At 32.0% G+C, this 23795-nt stretch overlaps 1 protein-coding gene and 1 long non-coding RNA gene across 3 annotated transcripts in view; one reads left to right on the forward strand and one right to left on the reverse strand.

The window, feature by feature from the left end:
* Positions 1-23795, forward strand: part of LOC111053536 — a 51252-nt gene that overhangs the window by 21310 nt on the left and 6147 nt on the right. For both annotated transcript variants that reach the window (XM_039421325.1, XM_039421329.1), the window contains 9 exons: positions 1813-1941; positions 3436-3585; positions 3996-4198; positions 4940-5245; positions 17385-17562; positions 19264-19559; positions 20239-20366; positions 21836-22045; positions 22975-23198. In XM_039421325.1, the coding sequence (XP_039277259.1) occupies positions 1813-1941; positions 3436-3585; positions 3996-4198; positions 4940-5245; positions 17385-17562; positions 19264-19559; positions 20239-20366; positions 21836-22045; positions 22975-23198 (1824 nt within the window). The remainder of the gene's footprint in view (positions 1-1812; positions 1942-3435; positions 3586-3995; positions 4199-4939; positions 5246-17384; positions 17563-19263; positions 19560-20238; positions 20367-21835; positions 22046-22974; positions 23199-23795) is intronic.
* Positions 9261-13376, reverse strand: LOC111053523. The gene is made up of 2 exons (XR_005570500.1): positions 12930-13376; positions 9261-9553 (listed from the first exon to the last, which is right to left on the reverse strand). It is a non-coding gene; the product is annotated as an uncharacterized LOC111053523 (long non-coding RNA).

The following is a 23795-nucleotide window of genomic DNA, read 5'->3' on the forward strand; positions in this document are numbered from 1 at the left end:
GATTTTCAGGATGAAAATAAGCTAAGCTGAATTCAAAAAAATTGTGAATTATTCTGACATTCTTCAGTAATAATAAATGCAATATGAACAACTCTCTTCCATGAGGTGAATAATTTTTTCCAACATTTTCCGGTTACTCAATGATAGGGGAGTGATAATTATTTGTATAGGTCTTCTAAGGAGCCATTATCTACAGCTGATACCAATCAACTTCACTTCAACTCCAAACTACCGTTGTAATACCAGTAGCCTACACAATTTATCATAGGGTGACGTGTTTATTACAGCTGGTAACTTTAGATGCTAAATCATATTATCTCAATATGATCTTGAATCATGATCATCTTTCCATTCTTCGGTAGCCGCTAGGCCGACAATTTCAAAAACATAGGCCTGTAAAGTAGATTAATAGATAATCATTATTAGCCATCCTATTAAAATTTCTGGTCAGAAACCATCCCCAATATTCACACAACATATTCCCAAAGTTTCATGCCGTTATGTTAAGTATTTTTCAAGTCATAGGGAACAAACACACAAACAGACATTCATTTTTTTATATATATAGAAGATAGAAGATTTCATTCGGCTCAAACAAAAGCCTCTCTAAATGGAGGTAGAATGATAAGGTTGACAACTTTCAGTTCTGTTGTTTTAACTTTTTTTTTAAATCACTTTCAAAAAGTTCATGTAGTACCTACTATTGTGTTTGAGACACTTCTGGCGCTATCTTAAGGTGCGTACAGACTTTCGTTCCGCTCCAAGACCGAACGTCACTCCAGCAGAGCGATTGATGATCGACCGGCGAGCAACAATGGTTCGACCGGGGAACGCGAGAAGATCTACCATCTTCCGTAACGTTCATGATCGGTTCGAGTAGAGAGCGGAGGCGGAGCGATTGCTGTGCGATGGTGGTACGTGGGCGGTACGAGGGAGGAGCGTGCTCGGTGCGGGTTGGAAGCACGAGTATGTGTACGCAGCTATAGTTTCACAACTATTCTGTTCCACACGCCTATCTCTTGCAGTTGTTAACCATATCTATAATAAAATAAAGAGTTGGCTTATACACGTATGGGATAGGAAAATTATGTTTGACGCATCACCACGTCTGAACTACTGGACTAATTAACTTGAAATTTTGCTTATAGGCTAGATTCTTGATTAACCAAGGATGGTTATAGGCCTATTTCAAGTTCTTTAAAATTTCATTACGTCAAGTTTTCAGATTATCAAGTTTGAAAATAGATCCTTGCGAAGCACGGGTTCCTGCTAGTCTATCATATAATAGATCTAAGCATTAATGTTGAACATTGTTGATTTGTAGTCTGTGAAGATATTTTTACAGCTTGAGATGTTGAAGATCAACAATTATTAATCAAATGAAGATGGATAAATCTCCATCAATTTATCTCCATTTAATTATTTAATTTAAAATCTTCTCAGATTAATTTCCTTCAAATTGAAGAATAACTGGAAAGAGAATAAGAAAATGTTTTATGAAACGAACCCATAAAATTGAATTTTAAGTTTGTTGAAAATTGTGTATTTTCACTATGCGCTCGAATTTCATATTGTTTTTTAGACTGTAAATTCAATTGTTATTTTTTTGTTTATTTTTAACTTTGCTATTTCTGAAACTGTAATGATTTAAAGATTACTTTAAATCATACTTGTAGTAGTAGTGAATTGGTATAGAACATATACCAATCATTTTCTCTCTCAATCTAATTTTATAGCAGTTTTGATTTGATTTAGTTTAATTTTGTTCTATTTCACATTCCACACTTTACTAAGTGTTGCTTTTGTTTCCAGATTCCTTCCCTCAAAATCAAATGCAGATATAAACTTCTCAAACATTTTAATACATTTTATTGATGTTGCCAACAATACAATTTCCGATCGAAATCTGTTGAAGGATATGCTTTCTCCATGTATAGACAAGTAAGTGGATTTGTTAATTTTGTCATGAAACTGTTTTTGCAATTACACTTTCTATGTGTTTCATAAAAAACTATCATTTTGAACAATTTCAGACCAACAGAAAAATATCAGATTCAAGAGAAATATCATATATATAGGTACCGCACGACAAGATGGTTCATTTGAAACGATGAAAATCACGGACCATCTCGTCGGTCGGTATCTTGAACTGGTGAGTCTTTCGGTTATCTGTTTTTGTGTTGCAGTGGTTTGTACTGAACAGAATCAAAATGGCATTTTAAATATTGCAAGAATATAAACCTACAACTCAATTCCCTGACATTTTTATGTTTGAGCTCAGATTCCATACATCCAGGTTTTTGAACTAAAAAACTCCAATTTATTATTAGATGATTTTTTTTTAATGGAGAATTCAACACATCCCACTCATCCCATTCAGTGGAATGTATTCGAGTTTTATTTTCGTAGAATAGATCAATTTATTCATACAGCATTTTAATTTTATATTTAGGTAGAATAGCCAACAAGTATAATTATTACTCCCTTTTTATATTAAAATAAATCAAATAGAAATTTTGAATGTCAAAATCAGAACTATTCTCTGCAACTCCGAAAAATTTATACAGGTTTCATTCGGTATAAGTTATAATATTATAAAGGGAGGAATTGGCTTACACATGTACGGGATAGGAAATACACGATTGACGCATCATCACGTCCTAACTACTGAACTGATCAACTTGCAATTTTACATTTAGATTCTGAATTTACTGAGTATGGCTATAGACCTATTTTTATACTTATTAATCTATCAGTTTTAATTTAATAATTAGAACAAATTTATTTAATTTGTAATTCAAAGTTTACGCAACGATGCAAGCCCAACCAGAGTTTTTGGCAAGTAAATGCGTGGCGTTGTTGGTAGCACGCGCGACTCATGAATGAAAGATTGCAGGTTCTAGACAGGTCAAACTCTTTTTTGAGAATTTTCATCTCTGATGAAGATTATTCTCGTAATTTTGACAAAATAATGAATGCCTAATTATTCTATTTTTCAATGTTTCCTGGGCATAAGGAGATTGCATTTCACAGCACATAATTTTTCCCAGTGCAAAGCACGGGTTGCCTGCTAGTTCACAATGAATGGATGATTGGAAATTAAGAAATCTCCAAAGCTTCTCAATCAATTTTATAAAATTCAAAGGTTATCACAGTTGAAAAATTAAAATTGGTTTGCCATTGATGATGCTGACTAAATTATAACGGAAACTAAAAAAGAGCTCTCAATAATCTAGATGTTATGTTAATCAAAAATTAAAGTGAATAATACTCCGCTAATAATTAGCGGTCTACTTAGTTTATATCAATATTGTAAATAGTGCTTCTACTTTTTTCCACCGACTTCTCTTTCTTTATTGATTCTCTTCTTATGCATGTTCTATAGTAGAAGTACTATTTTGTTTATGATTAACGATGGAATTCTTTCAATTGCAGAATGGTGAAACACTTGCTCACAATGCTAAAGAAGAAAAAAGAGCTAAAGAAAAAGGAGATAATATTATTATTATCTCTCATAGAATCACTGCCATTGTCTGCTGATGAAATTAAAATCATTCTGAACAAGATGGTTATGACAGAAGAGAGGTGAGGTCAATTTTTCCATTCTTATTTCTTCCTTGGAAAAAGGTTTCGGATATGAATCTTTTCGAAATTAAAAATATTGTCTATGTTATGGAATTAATTCCACCATACATTACTACAATTGATATTCCATTATTGTTAGGGACTCAAAATAAAACACATTTAAAAATGTATATCAGCTATAGAAAACAGTTTTCTGCAGTAATATTATACAATACTGCAAATTTCAAAGGATATAAACTTGCACTCTCCTATAAAACATCAGTTGTACTTATACCATAGTGAAAAGATAGTATATTGTATCGAAAAGTTAGCATTATGCTATCTTTTCTCTATGTTGATTTCAAAAGGTCTCTATGTAATATGATTTCGACTTTCTCTATGTAATATCATCATATTTCGTTATTTTTCAGAAACTACATTCTGGATAATTGGATTGTTATTGAATCATCACTATTAAAGAAATGCGAAGAGAAATCTATTATTTTATCGGATGAAATTGTATCTTTCGTAGTAGCTCAATTAATGGATGAACGTGAAGACATTAATGAGTTACATTCGAGTTTCCTGAAGTACATCAAGCGATTTCCTCATTATCTGGAAAATATATCTGACGGTAATTGGATTATTAATTTTCAGTTTTTATCGTCCAACCATTGGAATTCCAATGTCAACTGTTACTTATTCATACTCTCCATGCAAGATACAAATGCATATACAAAAAAAAGTGTAGTCGATTGAAAGAAAAGAAAAATTATCAAGTACCTTTTATTTTATCACAATACAACTAGTTTTCAAGTCTTTAAGAGCCATTTTCAAGTGTTAATGATTCAAATTCATATAAAGTTGATATAAAAAGTGTATTTTTGAGAATTAATACTGATCAATGTGAATTTTTCGAGGAACGATTCTGGGGTACCGGTATTGAATAATCTGAAATCAATAAATTGATCTTCTAAACCTTCGGCTCCCTACAGAATGCCACAAAAGCCTCGATATTTCTTCCTTTCCCAGTTTTTATTTATTTATTTTATGCAATTCCAGACAAATCACGTCGTCAGACAGACAAATGTTATTACTATTTGGTGAATAAAATTCTGAAGATGTTGAAACCTAATACTCAACTCTTCATCTTTAATGAGTTCTGAATTCACCCAATATAATTGTCCTACACAAATTCCTATTAATTTGGCAATCGTGAGAAATTAGGAAAGCATGGTGTTATGTACTTTGTCTAATGACAGACAAGGATAGCGAACTAAAGCTAAACAGATGCTGACATTTAAATGTAAATCTTCTATCTATGTTTAATAATCTTTTATCACTATTTATGTTTATAATTTTATTATTTTTCCAGGTGAATGTCGAAGTATTTTGAAGTTGATCACGCCCAATAGAAATGGTCTTCTGGAACTGGCCCAGTTTTTAATATCTCGAAAAGAATCGTTCGTCTCCTGTTTGTATGAGGAAGAAGCACTACATGCCACGCCATCACTTTTCTTTCCCATGCTCTCGAAAATCGATATGAAACACTGCAAGACGAAGAAAATTGGAAAAATTCTATCTAGACAAATTGAAAAGGTCCGAAGTGCTATTTTGAAGAAGGATGTATGGCTGGTTGACAACTTCGCTTTTGTATCTACGTTGATCAGTAAATGCATGGGTAAGTGAGTTCACAATATTTTTTCTAGTTTTGTAGGAAGAGAAATTGAATTTATCAATTTTCTTCAGCGTGATTTTAGATGCGTACTTCAAGTCCTGGAGAGAAGCCACAGCCAAACTCATACATTTTTCAAAACAACTGTTGTTTCAGATTATTTTAAAATTTCCAATTTTCCAACAGTCATTACAATATTTTTATTTCCAACTGGCGATATATACACCATAATAATTGTAGTGAAAACTATCTTTAACAAAGAACTAAGGTCCACATCGTTCTTGGTCAACACTTGAGTATTAATTATCAAACACAATTGCATTGTATCTCATCTATAAACTTTTCATTTTCAAAAAGCATGAACATCTAAATTACATTCTCAAGTATTTGTGTTTTAACGTAAATATCAATAATGATCAATCAATTACTTTATGATCCTCAAATACTTATCAACACGGAAAATGGAGCTAATTACATTGGTCTTCTACTGAATAGAAATCATAAATCTCCAATTAAACTGAAATTAAAGGTAATCGACTCAGAGGTAAGAAACAATCTATATCAACTTTCTGTTTCAGATTATATTTTCAATTCATTTTACATGAAAATGATACCAAACTATTAAGGAAGATTTGTAGAATAAAGCCCAGGTCACACAAATCATGCAGCATTTTGATCCCACTCCGGTCCGATCACGAATGACAACAGTCTAGTATGGTGCGTGCAACACATGTCAAGGCTGTTCCACCACCACACATCCACCCCAGAAAAGTATCAGACATGAGTAGGATCGGAACGCTGCATGATAATTAATTGTGACCCGGGATTTTCTCCAAATCTTGATTAAGTCAATAAGTGATGAGCGGTAGTCGAATCGCATGGTTAGGCAGGTGCTATATGAATTTCTATCTACAATTCAAAGAACCCTGCACTTGAAACGTTTGAAATTTGGAAGCTTTTGAAACTTTTGAAACCCTGCACTTGAAACTTTTGAAATATTGGACTTTGAAATTAGAACTTCATCTTCAGATAAGAAAACCAAGAAGAAAAAAATTATCTTTGATTTTTTCAAAGTTATTAAGGATTCTCAAGGGACACATTATTATAAGGTTTTCTATTATGTCAACGGTCTAGGATTGGTAAATAAAATATATTTTGATTTAAACTTTATTGAGCAACAAACCGATAAATGGAATACAGGACTTTCAGTGCCAGTGATACATAAAATAATAGTATCTATTACTTTAATACTAAGGTAACTATCCTATATCGATATTCAGTAATTTTTATAATTTAGTAAATATACAAAAATCTCAAAGGTCTTCCATTGTCGGTTGCAGTTTATAAACTAAAAAAAAACTATCCCAGAAACTGGTTGGTAAAAATAAAGATACAATTTCGTGCTTGAAAACTATGTTTTAAAATTCAATTACAATCTCAGACAATGTTTATCTGATTGAAAAAAGACAATCTTCATAGATCAACCTTTTATCGAACAATCTACTTTCGTACTTCCACTTCATTTTCCTCCATCAAAATAAAATTATTTCCCCATGCTGTTAAAATTTGCTTGTTTTTTCTCAAGTGAAAGTTTTTTCTTGTGACTTCTCACTCTTTTATTTGCTAATATCGTCATTCTTTGAAGTCATTTCCCACTTGATAGGTTCAGCATATTTGTATTAATGCATGAACAACATGCGAAATATGCATTTCCATTGTAATATAATGCAAATATAAGGATTTGAATACCTCCAACCAACACCTTGTGTGAAAGCTGTTCGTTGTTTTATACCGAAACTGTATACATTCATGTCAACTCACCATTAATACAAGGAAATATGAAATCGCTTCTTTCTCCAGACCAGAATACCTGATGAAGGTAATAGGTACCGTAAGTTACGTTCGAGATTGTGAAAGTTTGATAGATATCATGCAGCTAGAAATAAACTTCTCGATAGTTCGAGCTCTATTGACAGGATAATGAAAGCACGCTTATTTTATAAATTCTGCTAGAGAAAATTCATAAATTTCCATTCATAATAGATTTATGTGATGAAAATGTGATTACATTAAATCTAGTCTACACCAGCAAATTTCATAAGTGTGTGCCGACCACAATTTTATATTCAAACATTTCAACCTTTTCTGCTATGTATTAATGAATCTAATATACTATGTAGTGGGTAGGCATTATAGCGAGTTAGAGGAAATCTATCATCTCTCTCTATTTCTATTGAACAGCCATGACTTCTATTTTCCCAATGCGAGGGTACATGATACGATGCAGGGTTTTGAGGTCATCCAACCCGCTTTTCTCCATTTCAAAACTGATGCTTGGTATATCTTCAATTTTGATGCCTTTGCCTTTTGTAATTTGAACATCGTAATTCTGCCTTGATCCTCGCCTCAGAACTTCTGCATCGAATTGATCGACTGGTTTTCTGGCGCGAGTCTTTGAATTCCAAAGTATTTGAATCTGTGAGTTCATAATTTTTTATTTTTCTCTTCAAATCTCTGTCCTGGGAGAATAGACGTCATGGCCGTTCAACAGAAACAGAGAAAGAAGATAGAATTTCCTCTAAATCGCCTATAATGCCTACTCATAAATATTGTGACGAGCCCAATTTTATAATCGAACACTTCAACCTTTTCTGCTATGTATTAATGAATTGAACATTATATGTTGTGAGTAGGCGTTATAGCGAGCTACAGGAAATCTATCTTCTCCCTCTATTTCTGTTGAACGGCCATGACTTATATTTTCCCAGGATAGAGATTTAAAAATTGTGGCTCCGAGCCGTCGGGGAACTCAAATATTCCAGTAGTGGAACTTTTTCATGACTCATACTCGCGCCAGAAAACCAGTCGATCAATTCGATGCAGTAGTTTTGAGGCAAGGATCAAGGCAGAAATACGATGTTCAAATTACAAAAGGCAAAGGCATCAAAATTGAAGATATACCAAGCATCAGTTTCGAAATGGAGAAAAGCGGGTTGGATGACCTCAAAACCCTGCATCGTATCATGTACCCTCGCATTGGGAAAATAGAAGTCATGGCTGTTCAACAGAAATAGAGAGAGATGATAGATTTCCTCTAACTCGCTATAATGCCTACCCACTACTTATTGAATTCCTTAATACATAGCAGAAAAGGTTGAAGTGGTTGAATATAAAATTGTGCTCGGCACAATCAGTTTTTTTATTTGCAATAGACCTTGCAATACTTTTTTCACTCAACATTTTTAGTCTGTAAAATCTTCATATTTCCTATCTTAACATTATCTATCCCTAACTACTCGTATATCACAATTTGTCGTGTAACATTGCACCTTTTTATTGGAAATAGCAGCTCATTAAACTTCAACTAATAACATTAATAATCCTAAATAACATTCCTTAAATATAATAAACAACGAAGTGTTCTTATTGACTGATGTGAATCGATTAATTATTTTACTTATCTTTTTTAACAAAATAGTTCAAATAAATATAACTTACATTCTATCATTACTAAACTTGATTGATCTTTGTGCTCTTGATTTATTCCATTCTTAGAATTAGTTCTACTACAAACTATTTTTCAGAAGTATAGAGGAGAATTTCCTTGTTAATCAAATTCTATTTCATTCTATAATCTATTGGGATCTCTGAATCGTCCTAGTTCATCGCACCAATATTTTATTCTAATTTTGATTACATAGTTCTGCTCTCATCAAATCTATCACAAATAACTGTTTTAATAAATACAATTTTTCCAAAACCAAAGCTTCAGTTTTAAAGCTACAATGGAAATAATTCAGTTCATCAGTAAAATGCAACAATTGATTCAAACCGACCAAATTTATCCTCATGATTATTTCAAAATTTTCTCCACTCCTACAAATTACATTCCATTAAATAGACTTATCAGAATTTTTAGATTTGTATACCATTGATGATTTATCTACCATTAAATATCTATTACTGTTGGTTTTCTGAAAATCAATTAAATTTATTTTAAATTTTATTTTTAGGAAAAGTCCTTAGGAAAATAATAATTTTGGTCAGTTTAAAAATGGAGGAATGGTCAGAAGAGAAACCTTTCATACTTGATAAGGTATATATCACCGGTTAGAGATTTTATATAGAACTGCTTTGGCCTTTGCTTCATGTACTTCTCATCGACCAGGTAAAACGCCTGCCTGATGAGAGTCTGTTTGATTCTGTGGTGGTCAGGATGCACTGAACGTCGTCTCGGCTCTTTTTTCACAGTTGGTATTGTCACTGATTCCTCGCTCGTAGCATCGTCTTCCTTGTCTTTACCCATCTTTTCACCTGTACATAAACAAAAATCAATTTAAAAATCTTTAATTCTACATCATGATTCATTGAAAAGTGCTTATTATAAGAAATCCACTCTTGATTCTTCAATCTTCAATGCATAAGAGTGATCCACTGTCACGTCTCACTAAACTTGAATTAGTAACTCATGAATTATACATAAACTGAACTCTTCATTGATAATTTCGTTTCCCATTTACAAAATTGTTTCGGGAAGACCTGCGGTTGGTGAAAAAAAAATCTATTACTCTTAGTAACTCTAGAATTTTTCCTAATTTCTGCTTCTGAGTACAAATCAGAAGTATTTCTAGTGCTATCTTACTCATAGCATCTTTACGTAATATTGTTCTTCAACAGATTAATCCAGGAGGTTTGATAAATTTGTATTTATTTTGTAATTTAATTTCACTTTGAAACATTCAATGCTATTGATCTTAAATAAGTATACATTCTACTAGCCTTAATCGCCATACAGCCTTAATTTTTTATTGTTTTAGAATTTAAAAATTATGTGAAATCTCAGGCGTTTATCTATACATCTTATTTAAAATACATACAATTCCATTTGAATGAAAGTTATTTTTAAAAATTATATTCTAAATATGGCTACCTTGAAATGATAAATTCAAAATTCTAAAAATCTGATCATAAGCAAGTAAAATGTGCACTACTACAGATAAATAAGGTTAACAAGTTATATACGTAATTAAACGTCTTCGAAAACTCCTCTACTTTGTTCAAATCTTATGAATTATTTTTAAAGTGCCAATGAACTTTTGATTTATCATTTGAGAGAGTTGCATAACTAAATTAGAACACAAATAATTATATTGCTACTCTGTAACTTACAAAATTAGTTTTTGTAAGTCATAAATCCTATATAATCTATTATTGTGTAGTAGAAATAATGTTTAAAGCTATTATTTATGGCTTTTTCATATTGCACTTGTTGCTGCGTTTTCAAAATGCTCTTACTTGACCTTATATCATAAATCGATGATAATATTGCTCTTTCAATTTAATGAATCTTTATCTTCCTTTGTTCTTTAGTAGATTTATATTCCAGTCTTTAATCAATGAAATAACTTGATCATTCATAAAAAGGCGGAGCACGGTTTACATCTGCTCGTTAATACTCATGTAAAATAGAACTGATAACTCTTATCGTTCATCACTAAATTATTTCTTAAATAACTCTCAGATGGGCTCAAATAAATATCAGATGAAGAATATTTACCAGTAATTAAAGTTTTTTAATCTTGAACACAACAATGAGAGATACTTTCAAATTTTCATACATTTTAGAAACGATCTCGAAGATTTGAAATTCATTAGTTCCTTAGATTTATTAGGATGCTCAGCTCAATTTTATGTGTTCACTGTATTCTACTAATTACATTTTTATTGAAAGTTTAGTTTTTTTCAAGATCAATTCCAACGCTTTCAATTGAACCCTATTTCTTCTCACACTTGTTTGTTGGCCACACCTGTTTGAAAATGTATTGGCATGAAACAAACTTATTTCTTGAGTTTAATGAATGGAATAATTACTGAATCTGAATTTGAAATAATGAATAACTTCTGGTTGAAGTATGAGTGCAACAGCTACATTGTAGGTGGATGCGTGATATTGTAGGAGTGAGTGAGAGAGTGCCGTGCAGTGCATTGCTCTGATCATAGTGATTACTTTTGATTGAACGAGTGTTGTGCCGGCGAGGCGATGAAGTGGTGACCTGACCAGTCAGACAGCAACTTAATACTGAAAGCGACGGTCAGTGCTGCCTGCTGCTCCTCCTTCACTCGCCTCTCAGATATTGATTTTATGTCTGCAAATGCATGACGTGCTCCTTCTTATAGCTATTCCCATCCACCCCGGCCTACTACTCCAAATTGCATAATTTATTATTATTGATCTCCTTATTCTTCTCTATTTTATTTTCGCCAAATCAGGAATAGAATGTTTCAGCCGCTCATAACTTTACTCCTCATTCCGCTCCATTTTATTCACATCGAATCAGGAATATGATTTTCCAGTCACTCATTACAACTTCGAATGAAACATTTTGTGAAGAGATGAGCTGCTCTTCGAAATTAAGATTCTTTAAAGTCCAGACTTTAGATTAATACAGTTTTATAGGTTTGAAGTATGTTCCTATTTGTTCCCGAAATTAGAAAATAATTTTAAAGACAAGAAAGCTTGTAACTTCTTATTTTCAATCTTTTATTTTTTATTCTTCAACTTCATACCCATTAAGTACGTATTATCCTAACATGTTTGAAGATATGAAGGATTAACAGATAAGTTAGAAATCGAGAAATTGCTTCTATCATGTATTCAGGAGGACATGGTTTTGTAAACTATATTTTAAGTTCAAGGGAAGCGCTATAATTAGCTATTGGATTTTATTGTATACAACTTCTTTCAAATTATTCTATTTTTAATTCTTCATTTTATTTTAAGCATTGTGTAGTAACCGATCGTAATCTGCGTTTACACCAAAGTTATTAACAAAATGTTAATAACCTAATCCTTATAGATTCTATTGGAATAAACATGATGAACATATGTGTTTGTCAAGTTCCGTTCAATCTAATAGAATCTATAAGGATTAAGTTATTAACATTTTGTTAATAACTTTGGTGTAAACGCAGCTTTAGTGATCTCTAAAATGATCAACAGGTGTTCAGCATGCAACATGCTTGATATTACATTGCCTTTGATTTTCCAAAGCTAAATAATCACTTTCCATGAAACTCATCATAATTTGTGTATAGTTTGGTGACAAATCTAGCTGGAACTAGATTAATCAGTAACTGATAAATTAATAATTGTTTTCATTGATAACTTAGTATCAGTACTCTGATAACTTAGTACTCAGTGGACGCTGTCATGTTAGTGAGATAGAACAATCCAAATAGATAATTTCAGTTTTTCAACAAATTTATCTGAATATTTATTTCCAATGAATCTTTAAAACATAGATTTTTCTCTCCCTTCAATACTATTAAAATTATCATACGCGTAGTAAACTAAAAATATCATGTCATAAAATAGCAAACACAAACTAGCAAAATATAAACTGAAAAATTAAATATATTGTATTTTTAAGCCACTTTATCATTTTGCTTACTATCAATTTGTATTAATATAATATGATAGGCTATAACTCAATTTGCAATTTTGAATATAATGTTATATAGACAAATGAAATAACATTATATTCGTCTTTAATTCGTAATTATAAATGAAAAGAGATTTACCAACACAATTGCCAATATATAGTTTGTTACCAAGGAAATATAATTATCATGCAATATTGTTAATCTACTTATAATAATTATAATGTTTATAAACATGAAACTTGCTTACCCAGCCTTTCAATAAATATAAAGTAGTAAAAATGATTAAATCATAACACTAAAAGCACAGAGTAGAGAAGCACTACTGGTATGTTTATTCCGTGCTAGAAGTCACATTAAAGTTTGTTTACAGTTTAAAAAATCACAAGAGTCATCTTCCACAGCATGGTACAAAATGAGAATGCTCTCAAAATGTAATCGTAACGTTATTATACATTTATTGAAAAAATGAACTAAAAAACTAAAACGTTCACTTCTTTGCACCACTCAGAAGAAATCTTGGTTTTGATCAAGTGTCTACTAGAAATTTGCGCTGCGTCCGACGGAGCACATGTTGATAGCACTAATAGATTGACAGAGCGGTTTCGACTACCTTAATGCGCTAACAATAGCCGCAGTATCCTTGCCTTGACACTGAGATATGCTCCGACAGCTGCTGGGCTGCTAGGGAATAAACACTGTTGTTTGCGAACTTTTGGCTTTTGGCCCGAACTTTTATTTTGCTTTTTGAACCCACGAGTAAACTGAGATTTATTTGCTGTGCAGACAGCTCCTTCAGATAAAATAAGAAGCGAAAGTTTGACGTGTGGATGAAAATAACAACGGTTGAAACTCTCATGTGCAAGAAATGTCTAAAGTTAGTAAAGCTGAAGAACTCAATAATTTCAGGACGACTTATTTATAGCTTAGTAAATCCTAAGATGAGGTTTTAACAAAGAACTGCATTTTTGAATACATGCAACTGATGCTGTTCAGATGATAAGCATAGATGTGCTTTGATCATGCATGAATATCTAATGATAGTATGTATTGTATGTTTCAATAATCATAAATATGAAATTATAAATTATTCACTATTTTGAAACACAAAAAAAGTTCAATATGATTACTGGGTAATTGTGAATATTTAAAGTAATATTTAGCTTTCCTATTTCTAAAAAAAAACAAATTAAAAATGTTTAAAGACCTTCTTTAAAAATATGTAAATATTATCCTGAAATAGATTACTCAGCTCATTCTAGTTTGCTCTCCAAGTATATTTATCATTCATAATTAAATTTGGTAGTAAAAATTATTATAATTTCCATCCAATTCAAATAGTGAGCTTTGTATTTAAGATTAGAGAGAATAGAAGCTCACACAACTGACTCTGCTCCATTGGATTTAAATAAATCATTGGACAGAAATCCTAAAATAATTGTTTGTTCAAAATTTGAAGTCGATTGCTCAAAGCGTTCGTCAGCTATTGTAGAACATACAAAAGAAAAAAATCAAGTGTAAACGGTAACTTCGCTTCCCTAAGACAATAAGTCCGAACAAAATTGATTCCTAAGATTTCGTGAACGGTACCCTAGTTTACTTGAAAAGTTTTACTGGAAACTTTTCAAGGTAATCTTGCAAACTTGATTTTAGAATATGCTACCCTTCTACTAAATTATATTAGTGAATGTCGGTACTAATTACTTAATCCTTCAAGAGTACTGATAACAATTAAGAACTAAAAACTTTGATAAAAGTCTATTAGACTTAATTGCAGTCGGTTTTTGAGTCAATTTTATAATAATAATTCTCCAATCATAAGTTCTTTATACATTTGTCAACAATTTCATTCTCTTACATAATAATGATAAATAATCAGATTTAAGTGATTGAGTAATAATATAAGTTGAGTGAGTTGAGGCTATTGAAAATGATGTAATAAATATGAGATAGCCTTTATTGAAACCTTAGAAGTTATAAAGACGATTTCAACAATAATTCAGATATTACACCCTCCTACTGAGGAGTTTCTATACTGATATTTTAGTATTTCTTTTCGAAGTACAAATACGTTTTTTGAGTACTGCATTCATCTCTGTTGACAGTGCAATAACCATAATAATAGTTATTATTGAATAATTATTATTATTTATTTCATCTGCACAATAATAGTAATTGATACGGGCATAATAAAAAGCTGTTTAGAAGTACATAATGAAAAATACAATTTTTTAATAATTTATTATTTTAAAGTCAGGATATTCATTTTTACTTTCCTTGTCCTATTACCATAGGTAAGGAAAGTATTGCTTTCCGAAAAAATTAAGGTACCCCAATTTCTAAATTTCTATACGTTTCAAGGTCCCCTGAGTCCAAAAAAGTGGTTTTTGGGTATTGGTCTGTTTGTGTGTGTGTGTGTGTGTGTGTGTGTGTGTGTATGAGTGTATGTGCGTCTGTGTACACGATATCTCATCTCCCAATTAACGGAATGACTTGAAATTTGGAACTTAAGGTCCTTACGATATAAGTATCCGACACGAACAATTTCGATCTGATGCAATTCAAAATGGCGGCTAAAATGGCGAAAATGTTGTCGAAAACAGGGTTTTTCGTGATTTTCTCGGAAACGGCTCCAACGATTTTGATCAAATTCATACCTAAAATAGTCATCGATAAGCTCTATCAACTGCCACAAGTCCCATATCTGTAAAAATTTCAGGAGCTTCGCCCCATCAATGCAGATAGATTCCCAATTATCAGGCTTCAGATACAATTGAAACGAAAAAAATCAAGTGGAGTAGATTGAGCATAAAAATCTCTACAATTAATGTTCAGTAACATTTTCACCTAAAATTGAAAATAAGCTTTAAATTCGAGAAAATGTGATTATTCAATTGCAAATTATTGTTGATTCTATTAAATCATTCACTATGAAGAGATAGCAGACCTCATGTGTGTCTCCAGCGTTAATTCCCTGTCACCAGCTGGCTCAAATCTTTGAATAGTAGACTTGAGATGCGCGGGAACACTAGCGTCAGGTGATCAATTTTCATAACGGCAAGGAAAGTTGTGTGAGTGCGCCACACCAGATTTTTAAAGAAGCGTTTGAGATTTGTTTGTGCCTTTGTGTTATAATTTAATATTTTGCTCAACAAATCGTAATGGAATAATTTATAAAAACAATTGCGTATTATACATGATTTTAATCTTTCAGAACTGCGCAAAACTATTTATTCATTTCATTTTTTATAATATTGTCTTACTTGCAGTGCGTCTATGCTTTCTGTAAGCTATAAACAACAATAAATAAATATAATTTTCCATTGTATGTTGCAGAATTGAATGAAAACTAAATAAATGTAGCAAACATGTTTTATTGTAAGTGGTCTTTGCAAATGGGATTCAACGTTTAGCGATGATTGATGGAGTATTTGGCTCAACAATACAATCCGAATAATCAGTAACCTTTCTTCTTTCGAGCTGATAATATTGGATTTTTCAAAGCAGCGTTAGCTTGAATTAGGTCAATTCATACAAATTAAAATAAATAATGTTTAATGATTATCCATCGTTCAATTTCAGAGTAACTGATCATTGAACAAATAAATGATGATGACATTTTCCACTTAAAAAAAACTATTTCTATTTATTTGCTTTAAATTATAGGTTACCTATTATATTAATATATTATTATTTACCTATTATATTAATAGGATAAATCATGACTTCCTTTACTACGACGTAACTAACTAGACTTCATTCATATCGCAAATATTCACAGTAATAATATAAATGGCATGATCGTTACTTTACAATCTCACATAGTAGGTCTATCAAATTTCCAATTAGAAAATCTGAATTCATATAACAATCTAATAAGAATCACGAAAAATACTTCCTTAAACATTCATTTTGTAATTTAAAGTTTTTAAAACACATTTTAATTGGCATTAATTAATTACATTACCTTGATTAATATCCAAGATTTTCGGTGATGAATTGAAAACTTTCACAGGATTTACAAGATGAGGAATTTATCTATTGTCACATTTGGAATACCTTGTTATGTATCCATAAAAGCCTCGCAAATTTGGCTGCTGTCGATGAAACCATTGTGTGGAGAAATTATTGATCGGTCTGCTAAACTTGCAATGAATGTGAAGCGGTTTGTTTACATATTCAAGTGCTGTGAACATCTCTATTGACCCACAGCAGTAGCGACCCCAGGGTTAGGACTGATAAATTATTTGAATCAGATGGCCATAATTATGGAAAAAATGGAAATTCTATTCCCGTGATAACAAGCTTTGAGATTATATTCTTCGATTTACACCACTAAAGATAATATACACCATCATGAAGATATATCTGAACAGAATACATGTATATAATTAGTAAAAATCAGCTCACGAGTTTTCTCATTGGAACATTGCACTACTTTTGAACTTTCAAAAAAATATGGTAGTTCCGCATTTTAAAGTGACTATTTTCAATGCTTCTCTATAAAAAATTGATAGTTTTCATGGGACCGCTTTATAATACAATTTATTATGAACTTGCACTTCCAAAACAGCTCGTTTTTATTTTTATACATTGTAATGATATCATTAAAAGTAATGACATAGTGTTTTTATTAATTTATTGTCAATGCCTTTTAAACTGACTGAGTGAAAAAATGAACGCTTTTCATTTGTCTTTGTTGCAGATGATAAATCCAAATCTTCTCTTTACAAATCTTTGAAATCAGATTGGAATCAAGTACCTAAGGAGCACCCAATTATTTCGATTGTCAAATCTACAGTTGAAGGGAAGAATGAGTCTGTTCAGTTTGTTTCAGATTTATTTCCAGTACTTCTAGATGTTATAAGTTCACCAGCTAAAGGGTAAATATTAATATTCATTTTTCTGCACATCCGCCTTATAAGTAAAGTATATTGTAGTTTCGTTGCTCATCTAGATTACTTGATATAGTATTCATAGTTTTTTGCATGTACAAGGTATTTTCTTGGGCCACTCTCTTGTTTAGGATGTACACTTGAAGCCGTTGATCCCAGCTGCTTAATAACAGTTGTTTGGTCATGTCAGATGCCCTGAAAATTATCAGACCCTAAAACCTCTGAAACCAAACCTGAACCAGCCAGTTCCTAGCTTCCTACCATATTAATATATTTACTTGGTATTTTCCTTTTTATAGTGAGGGTTTTAAGATTTGCTATAAATGTGTAAATTAATTCTCTCTATAGTTGGAAGTTTAATATTAATTAGAAATATATATTTCCAATTCAATAATAAATATACCGTTATCTTATTTAATTATTCATTTTTATTTTCGCTTTTGTATCATATTGAGGTGCGTACAGACTTGAGTGCCACGAACACGCGCATTTCACTCTTTATCAGCTCATGCTATGCTTATTATATCTGTATCTTACTGTTTCTGTACAAATATAGATATAATAAGCATAGCATCAGCTGCAATACAAAGTCTGTACGCTCCTTTAGATTTTAATTATGAATCACATTCAAAATACTGTAGTGGTATGGTGTGATCTGTGTTATACTGTATTATCTACCATGCAAAGCAGCATTTTAATAACCTATAACCTTGAATACTAGTTATTTTATCTGGTAGATATCAATATAATTATAACTATTGATTTCCATTCGAGAATACTTAATACAAATATAATTTTAAGCTTCTTCAGTAAATACTGTACAATGATGAGAATGAATTATCAAGAACATACGATCATTATTGTTCATTTTATGTAATATTTTTCGATCAATATAAACAGCTTGTTTACTTCCTGTATTCTAATTAGCAGATTAATTGCTGGCAAACTTCCCTATTTTATCAATTCAGAATTATTCCATTGTGTTATGAATGTTGTATTTTTTCAAATTTCCCTGTTTAATTCTTCTCTATTCAAATATATTTAAATTAAATTATTTCAACATTTTCAATTGTTCTGCCCAATTTCAAGTTATATTATTGCTTCAGTTCATCTCACTCTGTCGCGAATTTCTAAATTGTTAAGGTAGACTAGCCGGTGGCCCGTGCTCCGCAAGGGTCTAATTAAAAAATTGACCTACTGAAATTTTGAAGAGTTTAAAATGAGTCTATAACCATCCTCGGTAAATTGAGAATCAACATGCAAAATGTCAAGTTAATCAGTTGAGTAGTTCTGACGTGGTGATGCATCATTCCTGAATTCCTATCCTGTACGTGTATAAGCTAATTCTTTCCTTTATTATATTATAGAAGATAGTCTACACACCATTTAAATAACTGCATTTCTATCTTTCAGTATTTATTGTCCTATTGATTTTCTTCTTTCAAATTTATGTCCGCAATATACCTCCAGTTGATAAGATGTCACAGTCCAGGAGTACGGTATTCTATTTTATCAATCGTGAAACAAATTATCGCCATCCTAGTCCAATCATTCGTTTCAATAAAATTATATATTAAAACAGCAATAACTAATATTCTAGAAATACATTGTTGCTTGTACATGCTTGAAATGACATTTTTAATATCAAATTCCTTTCTAATAATACGAAATATTTCCTTATCATTTCAGGTACGAATGGATCTGCCAGATTATCAGTGAAACTATCACGAATAGTGAGAAGGTTGATTTCTCTTCACTTGCAGATGATAATTTGTGGCATAAAGTGGTGCAAGCGGCTCTGAAATGGGGCCTGGATAGCCGCAAAATGTGCCCCGCCAGTGTTTGGCTGATGAAAATGTTGAGGCAACTCTGCATGTCTGTGTTGAAGGAAAATGGCTCAGATGAAGTGGCTAATATTTTTGAGCTAACTCTATCTCACTCAAATTTCATTAATGTTCTACTAGATTCGTCATCTGAATTGAAATGTAAGTTCAAACAATTGATCCAAGTTTAAAGTTGTAATAGAATGTTTATTTACAACCCTCCTTATGTGTTGTCTCATGTATTGAGTGAGCTACTAAACAATACAATAAAATATAAAAATTATGGTACTTACAAAAATAACTTTACTTTTCTCAAATTAATTCACTCTATACAAACATTGTTGAAATAATATCAATTTGAAGGTATTATACAGTATATTTACCATATATTACTCATGATCATAGGCTATCTAAATTAAGTAGTTGATGTTTCTGAAATATGAAGTAATAGTACTCTATTCTTTATTCGTTTATACAATAAGTATTCCAAGAAGTATAAGTATTCAAGTCGAGTCCAATTAAAAGTCATAAGTATAAGTATTCCATCTATTCCAAGAAGCATAACGGAACCGTCTTATTTTGGACACTTCCAAAATAAGTTTCTGTACGAATGTAAAAGTGTCGGGTTTTGGCGCCTAACGCACACGCGAAATGATAGGGAGAGGAAAGATAAGGCAAGCTTGTGCTATTCCAATAGTCCGAAATAGTTGTCTAGTAATGTAGTTCTTCAATTCAAAAAATGTTTAGTCCTTGAAAATTACTAATAGTACTATCCTGTACTATTTAAATTATTACAAATATCCACACTATTTTTCTATTAAACGTTTTTGCTATTTTTCAGATGAGACAGTTTGTTTGATTCTGTCGCTAACAAGCCTGCATCCGAAAGTAATTTCCACGTCGCATGTTCCAATCTTTCTCTCCAGCTACCAAGCAACGCTCAGCAAAACGGATCAGTCATTGCTCGAGGTTTGTGACAGATATAGTTTTTTTTTCAATTTGTTCAAGCATCTATCGCTTATTATTCGAGTTTATTGTTGTTATTAGGGTATGATAAAATTCCATACAAGCTCGCCCGACAAAACGGTGTGCAATCTCGCTTCTAAAACTAATCCAATTGATTGGTTGAATCTGTTGATGCGAGTAGATACGAAAATGGTGCATGCAGTATGATCTTGCAGCTCAAGGGTATGATTGCAGCTGAGGTGTTTTCCATTTGTTGCCATGTTAGTTTGAACAATTGTTTTAAATCGTCGCTCGACTATTGGCTCGTGCGATTCATACTGACCACTGACGAGCGTTCCAACAAGTTTAACACAACACCCAGAATGTTGATTGGCTGATTTTCGATTGAAACAATAGGCTGAGAATCAGCTGTTGGTGAGAATTAGACATCTGGGGTAAATTCTTGGTGGCTTGTTGAAACGCTCATCAGTGGCCGGCTTTTATGCCCGGTATCACCAAGGTCGGTCAAGACATTTGAGCATGGTCAAATAAGAGAAAGTTCACAACGCGTGCACTAGAACATAATATGATTTGTATGGGAATAGATACTGTCGATAATTCCAGTGCAGGCGTGTAAAGCGTGCCTAGTTTGACCATGTTCAAATGCCTTGACCGAGCTTGGTGAAACTGGGCATTGAAGTTTTAATTTGAGACCAATACAAGTTCATTATGGGTAATACGGTGAGCGAAACAAACCAAATTATCTCTCCGCTTATAAAGACCATGATCATACATATGTATACATACATACATAGCTCCAGGTAATTTTAAATTAAATCTCCAGAAAGATTACACTAAGCAACAAGTGTTTCAGTTTAGGAGTTTGCCGTATGGTATTCCGATTTAAATTAAGATACATTCAATGAATCTTTGTTTACTTACAATAATCTTTCGATTAACTTTCTTTATATTTGTTCATCGTTCGTGATCAGCTTGTTGAAATCCGGGCCTTTATTTTCAATGTTAAGGAAATAATTACAAAATCATGTAGATCAATAAGAACATTTTTATTTCCTGAAATCAAATAATACGTATCTCAGGAGACCAAGAGAAAAACTTATTTGTTTATCAGCATATCCTTTATAATGGAGTTACTTTTACATTGTGTGCAAGTACGTTTAAGGGTCCTAAATAATTATTTTGAGGGTCCTCAGAGAATTATTTTATAGGTTTATAATAAAAAGGTTTTTATTTCATCAAAACACTAATTTATAAAATACAATAATTTAAACTTCAATAGAAATAAGAAGAGAAACTATCATATCCAGAAAAGAACAATTTCTATAGTACCGTACTAATAGTCCCGCATAAGCTATTGCGGAGGAATACTTATATGAGGCCTCTACTATTAATAAATATAAATATTATATCGTGACGATTTAGTTATGAAGCTGAAAAACAGTTGTAATTAATGATTGAATGTTTTGTATTAGCTGTTGCAGTTGTATGAGAAGAATGGAGCCAGTGTGTGGGATTGGCGGCCCTGCCTGTGGGGAAGCACGGCTGCCAACTACTACAGTGTCCGCTCCAAGTCAGTGCAGCCACTCTGGAAGCAGCCGAGAATGGCCCAAGTACTCAATCTCATCGAATCCGATATTGTCACCAATACCATCAAAGCATATCCATTGGATAGATCCTTACAGGTAAAAGTAATAATATTTCAAAAGTAATAACACTCGTAAAGTAATAATATTTCTCTTGTGTACTTATATTTATAAATATTTATTCATCTTATTTATTCTTTCTACAGTCAATGTCTTCTTCTAAATTTCATAAAGATCACTTAGTCCGGAATATTTACTGCAAAAAGTACATAATCAATGGACTAATAGGCCTGTGAAACATTGCCTACAGAATAGTCAGCTTATCATCCAGATTGATTTCATTTTCAGTATTACAGGCTGATCCACCAGTACTAAGCTACTTATTAATGGGGTCTGTCGTATTTTTCTGTAGTTGATGTTTTTAATATTCAGCTGCTTCCAAACCCAACGAAATTAGAATATTCTATGAAAATCAAATCAAAATGTAAGTCTGTCTATATGCAACCAATTATAATTTGGATATAGATACAGTACTTGGAAATATAAATTTCTGTAATAAAATGTATAAGATAATAATGTGTACTATACATTATTTTCATTCTAGTAAGAATATGAAAACTTTTCCATTCATGAACACAAAATAAACAACAGAAACTACAAAATTATTTAATAAATTATAAATTCTCATAAGAATTAATTGAGTAAGGTAAACAATTTTCCTTCTATATGATTGTTCTGTACTTTTTAGTATTATTGTAATGCTAGTCTTCAGTTTTCATTATTTTCCAATCAAATCCTATCCACGATACATCCTGCAGGACTTTAGCTCATGAAAAAGAAATGTCTTCGAATTCAATAATAGTCTGAATATTGATTGCAAACGTGAGCTAGAGCTATGTCAATCCGTATGGTGTTAAATTAAATGTTGAAATTAATATTGTTTTCCATGACTTGAAAACAAAGTGTCTATAAAGTTGGAATAAAGTGCATTTTTCTGGCGGGAATCTTATTCACTTATGCTTTTCCAGGCTTCAAGTCGATTGGAAATTGAGAATGGCGAGAAAGTGTACGACCCAGCGTTCCTGCTTCCATTGATAGCACACTTGCTGTCAGCTGGCGCCGACGTTCAGCATTGGTCAATGATCAAGTCGGGCGCTTTGGCCATCGCTCTGGCCTCACTGGCATCTAACTCCCCTGACACTCGATCTGCCGCTTACTTGGTTATTTCACGATTCCATTCACACCTTTCAAGGTAGGCACCAAACCAGATTAACATCAATCAGAATATTATAGTTGTAAGTTTAGTCATTCTTAAGCAGCCTGCTCACAGGGACAAGAGTTGCTTCTACGTTGCGGGAACGCGGAATCGGAAATGTCTGGAACTCAAATGTACATATCATTTCCAATTCCGTGTTCCCGCAACAGCTAGAGGACGCTTAGTGGAAGCTACTATTTTCCCGGTGTGTAGCGTTCTTTAAAGGAAGCAGATTCTGTAGTTGTACATCTGACGTAGAGAGTCTATAGTACCTTAACATTATTCTACAAGTTGAAACAAGTGTAATTTGTACTGGAAAAATATCAGTTTTCCATAATCCGTCATTTTGTTTTCAAGCAATTGATTCGAGCAATATTTTACTCTCGAAAGATATAAGATATATTTCGTGAAAAAGATAAAAAACTTAGTGGTATAGGTTTACTATAAGTTCATCATAGTGATGATCGATATCGATGTATCAACAGAAACTGAATCTCAACTTTCAAATTTTTTATTCAATAAGGAACTCCTGTTAACAGAGTCCATAATTCAGAAATTCATTATTTAATAATTACTATTACTTTGTATTTCATT

Source organism: Nilaparvata lugens, chromosome 1, assembly GCF_014356525.2.
Source record: "Nilaparvata lugens isolate BPH chromosome 1, ASM1435652v1, whole genome shotgun sequence".
Classification (NCBI taxonomy): domain Eukaryota; kingdom Metazoa; phylum Arthropoda; class Insecta; order Hemiptera; family Delphacidae; genus Nilaparvata; species Nilaparvata lugens.